The sequence below is a fragment of the Gracilinanus agilis genome, chromosome 4, assembly GCF_016433145.1.
Source record: "Gracilinanus agilis isolate LMUSP501 chromosome 4, AgileGrace, whole genome shotgun sequence".
NCBI classification, from domain to species: domain Eukaryota; kingdom Metazoa; phylum Chordata; class Mammalia; order Didelphimorphia; family Didelphidae; genus Gracilinanus; species Gracilinanus agilis.
Window position 1 is genome coordinate 250,002,872 of NC_058133.1, and position 15,471 is coordinate 250,018,342.

At 41.7% G+C, this 15,471-nt stretch overlaps 1 protein-coding gene across 1 annotated transcript in view; it reads right to left on the bottom strand.

Annotated features, from left to right (window-relative positions):
• DNAH2 (dynein axonemal heavy chain 2) overlaps positions 1 to 15,471 on the bottom strand; it is a 152,805-nt gene that overhangs the window by 31,750 nt on the left and 105,584 nt on the right. Inside the window, exons 45-61 of the mRNA XM_044672676.1 lie at positions 13,447 to 13,599; positions 13,096 to 13,187; positions 12,617 to 12,815; positions 12,065 to 12,289; positions 11,176 to 11,280; positions 10,137 to 10,325; positions 9,072 to 9,157; positions 8,338 to 8,468; positions 8,009 to 8,158; positions 7,180 to 7,347; positions 6,615 to 6,775; positions 6,238 to 6,377; positions 5,767 to 5,899; positions 5,287 to 5,426; positions 1,902 to 2,112; positions 832 to 948; positions 483 to 624 (exon numbers count right to left, since the gene is read on the bottom strand). Coding sequence (XP_044528611.1) covers positions 483 to 624; positions 832 to 948; positions 1,902 to 2,112; positions 5,287 to 5,426; positions 5,767 to 5,899; positions 6,238 to 6,377; positions 6,615 to 6,775; positions 7,180 to 7,347; positions 8,009 to 8,158; positions 8,338 to 8,468; positions 9,072 to 9,157; positions 10,137 to 10,325; positions 11,176 to 11,280; positions 12,065 to 12,289; positions 12,617 to 12,815; positions 13,096 to 13,187; positions 13,447 to 13,599 — 2,542 coding nt within the window. The remainder of the gene's footprint in view (positions 1 to 482; positions 625 to 831; positions 949 to 1,901; positions 2,113 to 5,286; positions 5,427 to 5,766; positions 5,900 to 6,237; positions 6,378 to 6,614; positions 6,776 to 7,179; positions 7,348 to 8,008; positions 8,159 to 8,337; positions 8,469 to 9,071; positions 9,158 to 10,136; positions 10,326 to 11,175; positions 11,281 to 12,064; positions 12,290 to 12,616; positions 12,816 to 13,095; positions 13,188 to 13,446; positions 13,600 to 15,471) is intronic.

The following is a 15,471-nucleotide window of genomic DNA, read 5'->3' on the forward strand; positions in this document are numbered from 1 at the left end:
ACATACTCTTCAATCCAGTAGCGCTGATCTCCTTGCTATTTCCTGGTACAAGATGCTCCATTTTCACTGATTGTCCCTTTGCCTAGAACTCTCATCTTCATAATTTCTGCTTTCTATCTTCCCTGATTTCTTCACGTCCTGGTTCCCCTTAATCCTAGGGCCTTTTATCTATTGATTATCTCTAATTTATCCTATACGTAGTTTGTTCATACATGGTTCTTAGTATAGTTGTCTCCCATGCCTGACACATCTATGACCTGGACAAGTCACTTACCTCCCATTGCCTAGCCCTTACTGCTCTTCTGTCTTGGAACCAATATACAGTATTGATTCAAAGATAGAAGGTAAAGATTTAAAAAAATACTAAACTAAAAATCCTATGCCTGGCACATAGTAGGTAATGAATAAATACTAGCTGACTCTCTCTTACTCAAGCAACCCATACTCCAAACCATGCAGTCACCTTTGATCTTCCCCCTTACCTAATTGTCTTTTGGCCTCTGCCCAGGTGGGTTCATTTCCACGAAGGATCATAACAGCCTGCATCACTGTTTCCACTGGGCCGGGTGGCCGGCCATATGACTTGATCTCTCCTATATCCTTCTTGTTCAGTGATTCTAGAGCCTAAGAGGTAATGGTCAGCTCAGCAGGCAGGAGTCAGTTTATTGGGTGGTACCTAGCTGGGGGCTTCACCACTTGTACTCACCTCGGACTAGACTCGGACTTAAACTAGAATGCTGCTAAGGACTTTAATAGGTAGTATAACAACAGCCACCTTTTCCCTCACTCTACCCCCAAGTTTCTTCCCCTCCCAAACACACTCCTGGATACCCTCATGGCCTCCTCCAGGGCAGGCAAGGCCTCCTCCAGGTCCTTTTGGGCATTATCTGCCAGTGCTTGGCATTTGACTTCCTCCACTGCGATCTTCTCACTATTGGCTGTCACAGCCTAGGGGTGGAGAAAAAACAAGTTGGGTCTTGGTTCTGCCCTCTTCTCCAAGCTGCTAAGGGAGTTAGGTGGGCAAAGAATTTGAGAAAATGTGCAACAAAGAAGGAATTGCCCTGTTTCCCACCTAGCCTCTTCTATGGACACAGGCATATGGAATAGCTTGCCTCTTTGTATTTGTTCTTTCCTGGGGTATCCCAGAGGGGATGGAATTAAGATTCCACCCCAAGATGAAAGTATTCAGGCAACTTTGTGAATTTTAAAAGGTACAAGGGTCCTTGGAGGCCCGAGAGGCAGACAAATAGGGGATTCTCCATCATATAGCGCAATTTGATGGTTCCCCTCACCTAACTTTACCAGTGTAAGGGGGAAAAAGGAGTTTTATGGGTTCAATATATTAAAAGATGGTCGCCAGAGGATTGAACTATTATCTATCCTCAATTAAGAATAATCTCAAGTCAAAATTGACTTTTATGGAAGTTTATTTACATTTAAGAAGAGAGAGAGGATGGGCAGTGTAGACTTAATCTAATTATCACACCAGCCTCCTGCAAGGACCATTGAAACCAGGCCCATGCCCCAAGGAATGGTTCCTCTTATAGGCCAAGTCATCCATATTACAAATTCCTGAAAACGAATCAAGACGTGAGGCCTAATAGCCCTAAGGATCTGATGGATGCTCAAGGAAATAGTGTTTCTTTTGGTCAGGACTCCCCAGGTATAAGACCTCTTCAACCAAAAGCAATACTTCCCTTCACTGGACTCTTATTGTACTCTATTCCTCTCTTATGCACTTATAATATTGATTTTAATATGATTAATTATTTACAGGGGCTGAGACCATGTCTTACTTATCTCTGTAGTTACTAGTGAAGTAGATAGCTCTATTGCATTGGGCGGCTGCACGGAGCTGAAATGGAAGGGCAGGAGCGGGGGCAGAGGCAAGGATTCCAAACCTTTTGTTGCTCATCAGCTTCTCGCTTCTGCTGTACAATGATAACCAGGTATTCTTCACACTGTTTCTGGAACTCTGCCACCTTTTGCTTGGCCTCCTCCAGCTCCAATGACATCACTTGTACCTTCTGCCGAGTTTCATCAATCTTAAACAGCCCAGTCCGAAGCTTATTAGCTTGGTCTAATAGTTCCTGTTTCTTCTCAGCTAGCAATCTAGAAAGCGGAGTAGGGGTGTGGTAATAAGAGGGAGCCTGACCCTTTGAAGGGATCTGGCAATGGTCTGGAGCTGGGATCCCAGAGAAAAGGGGACAAGGAAGCTGCTATTCCTTGGACTTGGCCAACATGAATTTCAGAGAGGTGGCTGGATCCAAAGTACTATTTCCCCTCTAATAAATCAAACCACTTTGGGGCATCTTAAAGATATTTTTGGTGTATAGTAATATTCTGGATTTCCTTTGCCCTCTCATCTAATTTTTGCTGCCAAGCAGGAAAAATGGAAGTGGTGTTAAATATAGTAGGGAGAGGCACAAGGATGCCTGGGAGTGCATATGTCTATTTCTTTCAATAGAATCTCTTGACCCTTCCTTCTCCTTCCATAGCCAACAGGCCATTGAGTCCCATCAATTCTTTGTTGGGGATGTTTCTCAAATTGGTAACTTCCTTTCCATTCCTTTTGCCATTTCATCAATTCAGACTCATACCTGGATTATCACATTATGACTCAATTATGACTCAAGACCATTAGCCTCCCAACCTAGACTTTTCAGGCTATCCCGAGTACCACTGGATTAATTTTCTTAGAATACAATTTCACTTCTTCAAAAACAAAGAAACTCTCTATTATATTAACTACAGTCTGATATTCCAAGTTCCTCCACAAAAATGGGAACAGATCTTCCTCTCCAATTTTATCTTCTACTATTCCCTAACAGAATCATGGAGCATTAGAGATGTAAGGATCTTATAGGCCTCATGGTGTTCTTAGGTATCTAATCTAACTTCTTCATTTTTCTGAGTGAAGAAACTATGACTACAATAGTGGCAGGAAGCTTTTGCTTTGCCCTGGCTAGTCCAATCAACTATTCTTTTGTTCATTCTATATTCCTTGCCCATAACACTCTTTCCTCTTCTAAGCCCTACCCATCCCATCCACCACTATGCAACCTACCTCTCCAACCCACAGTCATCTTTCCTTCTTTTGAACTCTTAGCATCTGCATGATTTACCTTGGCTCTTAATTAATTGTTTTAAATCAATGGCTAAGTCCAAAAGCCATCCCTTCTTTGAGATGTACATGAAGTTATTCTGTGAACAGTCTCAAGAGTACTAAAACTAGAAATAGTTTATATATATGGAATGGAATTTGTTAAACTAAGTACTTAGAAAAGCAAGACAATTTCTGTAATTAGGGGAGACAACACATCTAGGAAGGTTCATCATTAGGGCCAATGGAAAGGTCGGGTGGTCTTTAAGGTAAAGAGGCAAGGTGGAAGACACATATGTATGTATGTATAAATGCATCCATGGCAGCTAGGTAGCAAAATGGATAGAGTACTAGCCCTGGAGTCAAGAAGTCTTAAGTTCATATCTGGCTGCAGACACTTAGCCTTATTTGCCTTAGTTTCCTCAAATGTAAGTTGGGCTAAAGAAGAAAATGGTGAACCACTCCAATATCTTTGCCATGAAAACCCCAAATGGGGTCTCAAAAAGAGACAGACATGACTAAACAACAACAACAACAACAATAAATACATCTGAAAAATTAGGAGCTGTTTTATTATTATAATTAGTTTAGGGATGTTTAGGGAAAGAAAGAGAAGGAAAAATATAAGGGGTTATAACCTATCCTCAAATATTAGGATTTATCTTTTTTTTTTCATCACTGAGGGCAGAATTGGGTAGAATTTGAAAAGAGGCAAATTTTAGCTTCATATAAGAAAAAAATATCCTAACAATTAAGGAGTTCAAGAATGGAACAAGTGGACTGTGGTGGTAGTGAGTTCCTGATCATTAAAGGTCTTCAAGTTGAGACTGAAAAACCATTTGTTGGGGGGATAATAAAAAAGCCAAAGTAAAGTAAGAAAGTAGGTAAAGCAGGCTTCTAGGAAGCTGGTGGGGAATCTAGTTACCTAAATGAGGGAGAGGAGGAAGGAGAACATTGTTAATGTCTTCTAACCTGTGATGGTACGGATAGGACTAGGTGGCCTCTAAGGGACTTTTTAGTGCTGTGTATCCATAATACTATCAATATGTCACCATTTATTCATTTTTTAAAAAAGCTTTTCACATTTATATTTTCTTTTCTCAAGGCATTTAAAATGCCTTGAGTTCAGAGTCCATGTTTAATATTTTCCTTGGTATTTAGCACAGTACTTATTGTGCTATCATTGATAGCGCTGATTGATATGATAAATAAATGTTAAATGAATGGAGTGAGGTAGCTGGGTGGCTCAGTGGAATTGAGAGCTAGACCAAGATGGGAGGTCCTGGATTCAAATCTGGCCTCAGACATCTGTGTGACTCCAAGAAAATCACCTACCGCCATGGCCTAGCCCTTACGACTTTTCTGCCTTGGAACCAATACACAGTATTGATTCTAAGATGAAAGGTAAGGGTTTTAAAAAAATGTTAAATGAATGGGATAGCAATTCACTTCTGTAGCTCTTCATGGGTTAAAACAGACATGATATAGGTGATGTAAATACTAGTTTCATTATAAAGAGAAGAAAGAAGTTTTAGAGAGGTTAGGCGATTTGCCTAGAATCACACACCTAATTGTCAGAGCTGTGGCATAATTTAGATACAACATATTCAGCTAAAAATTGGAGTTCTAGATAGGCAGATAGTTAGATATGGGGTCAAGACTGAGAAACACATTTAGGAAATTAGGAGGTTAGTGAAAAATGCATGCTTGCCTTTTTTTTTTTTTAAACCCTTAACTTCTGTGTATTGACTTATAGGTGGAAGAGTGGTAAGGGTAGGCAATGGGGGTCAAGTGACTTGCCCAGGGTCACACAGCTAGGAAGTGTCTGAGGCCGTATTTGAACCTAGGACCTCCCGTCTCTAGGCCTGGTTCTCAATCCACTGAGCTACCCAGCTGCCCCCATGCTTGCCTTTTTAATGGGTGGGAGAGAATTAGAACTCAAAAACATTTTTAAATGAATGTTAAAAATAGATAAATGAATGAATGAATGGATTTTTAAAAAAGAAGATGAGCTCTGATCTCTTTCTCTCTGTTCTAAGCTATAGAACCAAACTCTTCACCTCCATCCTCAACTCATCATGGCCTCCCAAACCCTAAGCTTTCTGGCCCCCATATTCCTTGTATTTCACTACATCTGTAACAGTTTCCTGTTACAGATTGTTAACTATCCCATGCCCTCATACTTTTTGTATCCAGAAACAAGCTCCAGGTAGTTGGTGGGGGTGACATAGTTGTATCTTCGAAGCTCCAACAGCATCTTCCTGGAGTAGTTGGCCACTGACCAGTGCATAGTGACGAAAATCTGGGCCACCTTCTTGTGGATCTAAGGGCAGTAGGGGAAAGATGTGAGGGGAGATAGAAAAGATAAGGCTCAAAGAGGAAGGAAGACATAATTCAGGCTAGAAGTGGAAGAAGGGACAAAGGTCATTAAGGTACCTTAAGAGTAAATGTGGGGGACATCTGCATGGCTCACTGGATTTAAGAGCCAAGCCTAGAGACAGGAAGTCCTGGGTTCAAATCCAGTCTCAGATACTTTCTAGCTGTGTGACCCTGAGCAAGTTACTTAACCCCAAATGCCTAGCCCTTACCTTGGATCTAATACTTAATATCAATTCTAAGACAGAAAGTGAGAGGTTAAAAAAAAAGAATAAAAAAGTTCTCACATTTTCCTCAGGCCCAAGGTCCACACCCATGAGATATTTCTCAGCTACCTCCAACAGGGCCTCACGGGGCCACTCAGAGAACCAATTGATGGTGGTACAGTTCACCAGAGCTGGGTACTGTCTGATCCAATTCCTAGAGGTATGGGGCAGTGTAAAACATATATGTAGCCACTTCCTAGCCCCTAGTTCTTCTTTCCCAGTCTTTGCTTATTTCAGGGATTATACTATCTTTAAATCAGTACTCCCATGCCAACCGTGGCCCCTACCCCTTTGTCCATCTCTCTTCTACCCAGCTTTTGGTGCTCTGAAGAATCTAATGATTCTTTTAGTGATGAGGTCTATTTGAGGTGGAGGGATCTGCCAGAAGAGCCAGGGACAAGAAGAATGGGTTTCAAGAGAAATTGGGGTGCTAAAGGAGGGGCTTCAAAGAGAGGACATGAGACTCAGAGGAAGGACTTGGATGGCACTCACCTGAAGGGATCCCCTACAGGGCTCAGGCAAAGCACAATATGCAGATTGTTCCTAACACGTTCAATGAGGTAGGCAAACAGGCTATCTGAGCTCTCAGATATCTGCTCCTGCTTTGCCTGGTCTATGATCTGTCTCTGGATCTGGAGAAAAGGTCACAGTAGAGTCAGAAGGACAGGATAGAGGAAGTCAGGGGACGGGTGGGGGAGAAGAAGTCTAGCAAAGTCTCTTTAAGGAAAAGGGGATGAGTACATACAACCTGGCCACCTAACTGTACCAGGTAAAGAGATGATGGCACTGCTGGCACTTTAATTATTAGAGAGTCAGGTGTATCAGGGGAGATGGGTTTGACTGGTAGGAAATGAAATATAGGTTAACACCTCCTCAAATTCGTCAGCTTTGTAGAGGTTGGGGACCTCGCCCGAACTGAGAATGTTATTAATGTCCTCCAGGAATGATTCATCAGCAATCTGCGTGTCCACAAAAAGGAAGGAGGTGGCTTTCAGATCCACCCCAGCTTGTCGGTAAAGACGCTTGATATCTGTGTGTGGGGAAGGGGGAGAGAGAGAGAGAGAGAGAGAGAGAGAGAGAGAGAGAGAGAGAGAGAGAGAGAGAGAGAGAGTGCGCATCTTCAGTGTTCCACCATGACCTACTTCTAGGGTGACAGAGAACTTAGAAATAGAGAGGCCCTAAATCAAAGGTCAATAAAGGGCAGGAAAAATGGCAGATTTACCCTAATACCTTTACCAGGCCCTAGAATTCCCCTTCCTCCCAGCAGTCTCTGGTTCTCTTTACTCTGCCCTCAGAGTTAAAGGACTTTTGGGTTTCCCTGATCCCCAAACAATTCTCACCCCAAACTCTACTTCCCCTCAAGAAACCAAGCTTCTAGTCCCTCAAACCCAAGATCTTTCTTATTCCCAAGACCCAACTCCCCAGTGGGCTTACCTTCCCGGAACTCCTGTTTTCGGTAATGCTTGGTGACCTCAATCTGGAAGGTAATGTACTCGCAGATAGAAGATGCCAACCGGGCAAGACTCTGGCGCCCACTGCCACCAATTCCTACCAATAGCATGTTACCTCGAGGCTGTCCAATGACTCTCACTATCCGTGTGACTATGAGAATATTGAGAGAGACTCTACTAGCAAGATCACACATTTGTTAACCACTAAATTCTCAGGGTCTCATCCTGGGAAAAGGGGTCCTGAGTCTAGCAAAGAGACCATTAAGAAACTTAGGTAGAGGAGGCAGGTAGGTGGCTCAGTGGATTGAGAGTCAGGTCCAGAGATGAGAGGTCCTGGGTTCAAATGTGACCTCAGACACTTAGACACTTAACCCCCATTGCCACTCTTCTGCCTTGGAACCAATACATAGTAAAGGTTTAAAAAAAAAAAAAAAGAAAAAGAAAGAAAAAAACTTAGGTAGGGCAAAGCCTCAAGTGCTCAAGTAAAAAAAAAAGTGACCTGCTCAAATCTCAGTGGGCCCATTCTCTAGATGCCATATTACTGTGTGGAGTTTCAAAAGGCTCAGATTCCTACTGTTGTCTCCTCATCCAGAGCAATATAGCAGCTAGTTCCCAGACCCCCCAAAATACTTTTATTGACTACTTAAGGAGTTCACCATGTTCACTAGGACCTACTTCCAATGAAAAAACCAACTTGTGTCCCCAGGACAACCCAGAGCCAGGGAGAGGATGAAAGTTGATGGGCTCTAGATGAAGGGATAAAAAGAAGGAAGCCCCCTGCATTGATGAAGATGCATAGGGAGAAAGCTCACTATGTTCAATAGCCTCACGGAACAACACCAGCTGTATTTGCACAACACCAGGGGACAAGTTGTACTCATTCAATGCAGTCTCCATGGCTGTCTTCAGGACTGCCAAATCAACCAGGTCTTCATATACCTTGGGCTCTCTCATAAAGTCCCCTAAGCCAAGGGAGAGTCAGAGCAAAACCTCAGTGCTTGGTCTTTCCTCTCCCTTCCCCTCGGTTACAACTCTTAGGATCAAAGGGTAGAGGATCAAAGGGGAGAGAATCTAGTTCCCCATCTTTCACTCTGATCCCTGTGTTCCCTCAAAATCCTGCATCCACAAACTCCAAACTCACCAAAGATGGGTGGGCGCTTGTTTGGACAAACATTATGTAACGCGATGTCAAAGAAAGTTCCAAGTTTTTCATTCAGGACGGTTACAAAGGCCTCAGCATCTGCTGAATCCACCAGTCGGTCAGAAAATACTCTATTGGGAAGGGGTCAAAATTTGGGGGTTGAGAACAGATAGATTGGGGGACAATTTAATTAAATAAAAATATAGTGCAATCACTGTTCTAGGTACTGGGAATACAAAAATTAGAAATATCCTCAAGGAATTTGTAATCTAGTATGGAGAGATGAAATATACAGAAATAACTATAAAATAAGTTAGAAATTAAATGTATGGAAAAGGCTGTGTGCTCTAAGAGATATAAAGAGGCATTACTTCTAACTAGGGAGAAGCAGGGGAGATTTCCTGAGGAAGTGGCATCTGAGCTGAACTTTGAAGGAAGGGGGCAATTTCAATAGAAGTGACAGAGTTGGGATTTCCATTCCAGACACTGGTGATGTCTGAATGCTTTTATATAAAAGTTTTATGCTTTCATGAAGGCAGGGGAGGGTAGGACAAGACTTGGGAATAATAAAATGTAGGGAATAGAGATGAGGAAAGAAATAAGGACGTAGAAATATGAGAGCATAGGTATTTAGAGGAGGACACAGAAGCTGTGATAAAGAAAAAGGCTAGTATTAGGGGCCAGGGCCACAGTTGAGGAAGGTTTTAGCTAGATTTAGGTGTGGAACATCTCACCTGAAACATTCATGGATCCAGAGTCGAGTGATGCTGGTCTTGGTATCATGGAAAGCCTTGTTGGCTCTAAGCATGCCCTGAAATATCTATGATGGGGTGATGGGAACACATGAACCAAATATTTATTAAGTGCTTGCTATGTGTCAGACACTGTGCTAAGTACTTTTATTTTTTGGTTAGATTTATCTAGTTCTGGTAGGGGAAGGCTGAAGTCCTCCACTAGTATAGTTTTACTATCTATTTCCTCCTTAAGTTCCTTTAGTTTCCCATTTGGTGCATATATAAATTAAGTATTGATATTTCTTTGTTGTCTATACTTCCTTTTATCAGGATGTAATTACCTTCCTTATCTCTTTTAATCAGATCAATTTTTGCTTTAGCTTTGTCTGAGATCATGATTGCTATTCCTGCTTTTTTGGTCTCAGTTGAAACCCAATAGATTCTACTCCAGCCTCTTACCTTTATTCTATGTGTGTCTACATGCCTCAAATGTATTTCTTGTAAACAACATATGGTAGGATTGTTTTTTAATCCCCTCTGCTATTCACTTCTGTTTTATGGGCAAGTTCATCACATTTACATTCACAGTTATGATTACAATCTGTGGTGGTGTGAAAGCCAAATGAAATAATACTTTAAAAGAACTTGGTGGCAGGATTAAAAGAGGAAATCAGGTGGAGAGGAATACACAGATTGTAGGTAGATGCTATTATTATCCCCATTTTACAGTTGAATGCACACTGAGGTTAAGTAACTTGTGCTCAGGGGTCACATTGTAAGTATCTGAAGCCAAGTTTGTACTCAAGTCTTCCTGACCTGTATGCCACCTAGCTGCCTCAAAAATGGCCAATGGGGATTTGAAACACAAGCTAGAACAGGGAGTTGGTTTAAGATTATTAAGGATAAATAGAAGATTAGAGAGGAAAAAGGGACTAACTAAATTGAGTTCAGTCCTCTATAGAAAAGTGGAAGAGATCTTTGGGTTGGTTTAGTCTACTCTGATGGGTCTGATACTAATTTTGAAGAAGCAGAGACACATTTTAAGAGGGATAGGGTTATTTTCACCTTAGAAATGTCTCGAAGGTTGAAGAGGTAGTGAATCTTGGCAGGTGTGGGAAGGAAACGTTGTACCACAGTGTTGTAAAGTTCTAAGGTAGCTTGAGTCACCACATTCCCAATGGGCTTTACCTCTTCTTCAAAGTCCTGAAGCTTCTGGTTGATCATAGTACCAAAGATGCGGATTATCTGGGATTCCTAAAGACACAGAGTATTGATCCCTTGGGTCTTCCTTTCCCCAACTGTCTGATTATCTTGTGCCCAGTATTCCTGGTCCTACCTTTCTCTAGTCTTCCCAAGATCTCCCATCTCATCACAAGATGATGGATTAACTTAGTATTGGATTTAAAGTAAAAAAAAAAAAGCTGGTACTGCTACATGTTACCTATGTGACATTGGGCATATGACTCAAAATGGATATGAGGAGTGATGGGTACTTTATGGACTGCCTCCTACTTAGCTATTTATCAATTAGATATATCTTGGGACATTCAAGGGAGAAGCTGAATAATGCACTACTAAAAAATGTATTTATTGATCTGCCCGGCTGGGCTTTGGAGTCTCTGGTCATTGAGAGGGCCATTGACCTACGTCACTTTATTGATTATGATGCTGGTCTAATCAATAAACTGATATAATCAATAAACTAATATTTCTTCCCCATAAAAAATTGTGAAGTCAGACTAGATGGCCTTTAAAATCCCTCCCAGTTCTCTATCTCTAAACCTATTTATGATTACTGGTGCTGAGGAGTGTTTTAATGGGACTACTCCCTCTTCCTGAGATGACAAATCCCTGCTACAACAGTTCCTAGCATGTATCAAACAACAGCCCAAACCCTCCTACTCTATAAGACCCAGCATGCAACTTGTCCCAGCTTTTCCAGTTGCTCACTGGTCTTCATTCTCTACTATCAACAGGGCTCAAGAGTCTCTTTCTGCAACCTGCTCCCAATTGGCAGTAACAGTTTAGCATTTCACCTTCCTCTTCCTCTTTCAGATCTGTTTCCCTCCCTTCCCTCATGATGAAAACTCAAAAATTCCCTCACTGTGGGAAAAGTCATGTTGATAAGATGGAATCTACTCTGAAGTCTGGAGGAGATGACTGTCCTTCCGCCTCCTGGAGGTCCCATGGCAGCCATTAGGAACATGTCCTGGTGTAAGCAAGATGAAGAAGAGGGAGGTTGTGAGAGAGATACTTTGGAGATGGATGAAGAAAGGAATTTGAAAAGGAGTAAGAAATGGTAGTAGGAGAGGGAGTGAGAGAGGGACAGGAAGAACAGTCAGACTGGAAATGGGAAAGAGAAATAAAATATGAAGGGAGGACAAGATAAAGACAGGAAAATTATTATGTGAGTATTTGAACATGAATGCTAGAGAGAACTGGGATGGAGTACTATGTTGAGTGAGGGAAGAAAAAGGAAGTTGAGTCTCAATGCAATGGAAGAAAAGGAGGAACAGAAAGTAAGATGATAAGGTTTTCAAAATGAAAGGGGTATTTCCTCATTTATGTTTAGTTAGCAAGTTGTTCTTCCTACCTGTTGCCTTGGAGTTGACCACTCAGGCAACAGGAGCCAACAGTGCAAAATAAGGGTCAAAGCAAGAATTAAAGGACCCTTGGATATTGGTAAGAATCAGAGAGACAGAATTCTGGAAGGAGAATGGTGATTGGAGAAATAGATTATAGAGTTAGAGAACTGGGAGTAGGGTGCAAACTGAAGAGTGAAGATTCCTTGGTCTCTAAAGGAAGAGAGTTAATAGCTTAAGGGACAGAGGCTTAGGTCCTAAGAAAGGGAAATTCTGAGAGTAGGTCACTTAGGTATGGGAGAGAAACAGGGGCTAAAGAGCTAAATAAATAGTGGAGTTCTGAGATAGAGCAGAGATTGAAGAAATGTTGATGAGTTGGAGGCATGAGCACCAAGGCCCCATGATACTCACTTTGATATACTTAATTGTTTGCTTTCCCCGGTCATACCAGAAGCCATAGTCAATCCAGAGGCGCAGTAACTCCAAGGGCGGCTGAGAGCCAAATGTGTCCTTGGCTGGCATGTTCAAGTCATCCATGAATGTGATCATGCTCTTGCCCCCAAATGGTACATAGACACCCTTTGTTCTCTTCTCCACACGGCTTTCAATGATGCTTTGCACATTGTTGGATGTGGTCTGTGGAAAAATCTTGGGATAGAGGACTGGGGTGCCAAACAAAGAAGGTGAGGTCATTGATGCAAAGGAGATCCCAGGAGAACCCAGGGATGAGAGGCTTAAGTCTGAGGAAAGTAAGGGCTTGGTGATCTTGAGGGACTTTCTTATATATTTAATTCTAACATGAATTATTTTCTTAATTAGACTGTAAGTTTGAGGGTAGTGACTATGTGGTCTTTCATTTTTGTGTTCCCAATGTCTAGTGGAATTGCTCAAATATACAGAGCAATTAGTAAACATCTGTTCAATTAAATGGGATTGAGTTGGCAGCTGGGTTTTCCAACTAACCTGAGCAGACATGTTGACAGTAAGCACAGCCCACTGGCTGGTGGGCAGGGTCTGCAGGACACTTTGAGCAATGGATGTCTTGCCTGTGCCCACAGGACCAACCAACAGGATAGGATTTTGGCTGGATACAAGGGCACTCACCAAGTGGTTGTATCGCACAGTGTCTACAGTAGGCACCATGATCTTATAGAAGGGGGCACTGGAAAAGAGAGAATCAGTTTGAGACTGATTTTACTTCCTTTCTTACCCCACTTTGTTTTCACTTGTTTCCAAGCCCTACCCCATGTATCACTAAATTTGGTCCCAAGTAGAGCCCCAGGATGAAGTCTTTAGAGAGACCATTTTGTGGTTCAAGATGTGCTCCCTTGTTTTGGAACCAACATTCTTCTCTAGACCTTGACCTTCTAGTCACCACATTTTTCTCTCAATGATTTGCCCTTTCCATCCCATCCCACCCTGATCCCACAACCTGCCCTTACTTTAGGGGATACCGCCAACTCTTGGGCAACTTTTCCTCAAATGATATCCAATTCTTCAACTTGGGATCCACATAGTACTCAAACACTGTATCCTAGAACCAAAGACAGGTTATCTGTCAGGTTTAAAAACCTCTCTCCAGCTTTCCATTTTCAATTTTAGGACTCATATTCTAATTCAAAAACTATGGGATTAATGAAAGAGAAAGCTGAAAGCTGGGAACCTGGAGGTCAGACATTTGCTTCTCAAACAGTCTTATAAGTAAGACATAAAAGAGGGGTCTAGATGGAGTGCAGAAGAAGGAAGAACTGAATGTTTTGAAACAGCACATTTAAGTTCTTGGGTTTGCTGACCTTGTTGGGAAAGGATCCCTCAATCTCCCGAAGGTAACTGTCTATCTTCTTGCGGCTTTCTTCATCCACAGAGGCACACACTGACCAAATAAGACTGAATATAAAGTTCATCTCCACCATGGAGACATAGTTTTCACCATCAGCTGGATTCACCTAGGAGGAAGGAAATGGTGTCAGAGACATGTGGGATATTAGGAGACCTGCCTAATCTAACAACCTTTGGAAGACCAACATGTCACACAGCTATAGAAGTTTCAAACCTTCCTTGCCTGGTTCTCTTTGTAAAATCATATAATTATGAGTTCAAGACTGATGCATCTAACACACATTAAAACCAGTGGAAATGCATGTCAGCTACAGGTGGGGGAATGGGGGGGAGTGGAGAGGAGAATAAGAACATGAATTATGTAACCATGGAAAATTTTTCTAAAAAATAAAAAGTCAAAGTAAAAAAAAAAAGATTGATGCATCTATCACTTCTTGAATCTGAGAAGATGTTCTGATACCAAGACCTTAGTCCCATGCTTAATAAACTGTACAGTGAATATGCCGTGTCCTTTGTATATAGATAGGATGCTTTCAATCCACAATAATGCAATCCAGTTATATGTTATTTTAAGGTTCACAAAGTATTCTTTTCAACAATCTTGTATAATAAGAAATTCAATTAGTATTATTTCTATCTTATAAAGGAGGAAACAAGAAGCTCAAAGTGGTAAATAGCCCACGGTCAAACAGTTAACAAGATATTTGAACCCAGGTCTCTGAACTCTCACAACACTAAAACACATAACCACTATTGGTAGAACACAGTTTGAGTGATTTGCCTGAATCACATTCTCATTCAGACTCCCTTTTAATAAACCACATGCATTTATTTGTGAAACAGCTAACTGGGCAGGACTGGGGATGGTCAAGGGACAAACAGACTACATGACACTGGGGCAGCTAGGTAGCTCAGTGGATTGAGAGTCAGGCCTCATTTGCCCAGCCCTTACCTTTCTTCTGCCTTGGAACCAATGCTTAATACTTTTTTTTAAGAACCCTGACCTTCTGTCTTGGAATTATCTATGTACTCAGTGATGAGCACTGTCTTCTACACAACTGATCTGAGTGAATTTCTCAGTCAATATTGGGAATGTGTGGGCCTAGGGTTGGAGGAAATCATATGCCCACATTCAATCTGTTGCCAAGGCCTATCAACTTCAACTCTGTGACATCTCTCAAATACCCCACTTCTTTTCTCTGATATTGCTATCTCCCTGATACAGGTCCCCTCACTTCACACCTGGGCTATTGTAGTGGCTCCCTATTACTTCCAAAATAAAATACAGAGTCCTCTGGCATTCAAAATCCTTCATAACCTACTGCCCTAACACTGCCCCCCCTTCCAGCCTTCTTATACCTAACACACCCACCATATGGTCTTTTTAAAAATGTAATTAATTTTTTTTTGTTACATTAAAGTTCCAATACCACATTCTTCAGTCTAGTGATACTTCCTTTTTGGTCTACAAAAAGACTCCATTTCCTGGCTCTGGACATTTTCTCTGGATTTTCCTCCTACCTAGAATGTTCTCTATCCTCATCTCTACCCCTGGCTTCCCTAGTTTCCTTTAAGTCCCAACTAAAATCCCACCTTTGACAAGAAGTCTTTCTCAATCCCTCTTTAATTATGGTGTTTTGTCTCAATTATTTTCTACTTATTCCACATATAAATCATTTATTTTCTTATTGTCTTCTCCATTAGATTGTGACTTCTTTGAGGGTAAAAGCTATCTTTTGCCTTTCTGTGTATCCTTAAGTACATAGCACAGTGCCTAGAACACAGTAGGTGCTTAATCAGTGCTTAATGGAGTAGCTAAGGGGTTCAGGGGATAGAGATGTAGGCCTGGAGACAGGATGATCCTGGCTTCAAATCTGGCCTCAGATACTTCCTAGCTGTGTGACCTTGGGCAAGTCAGTTAACCTCAATTGCCTAGTTCTTACCACTCTTCTGCCTTGGAACTAATATTTAGCATCAAT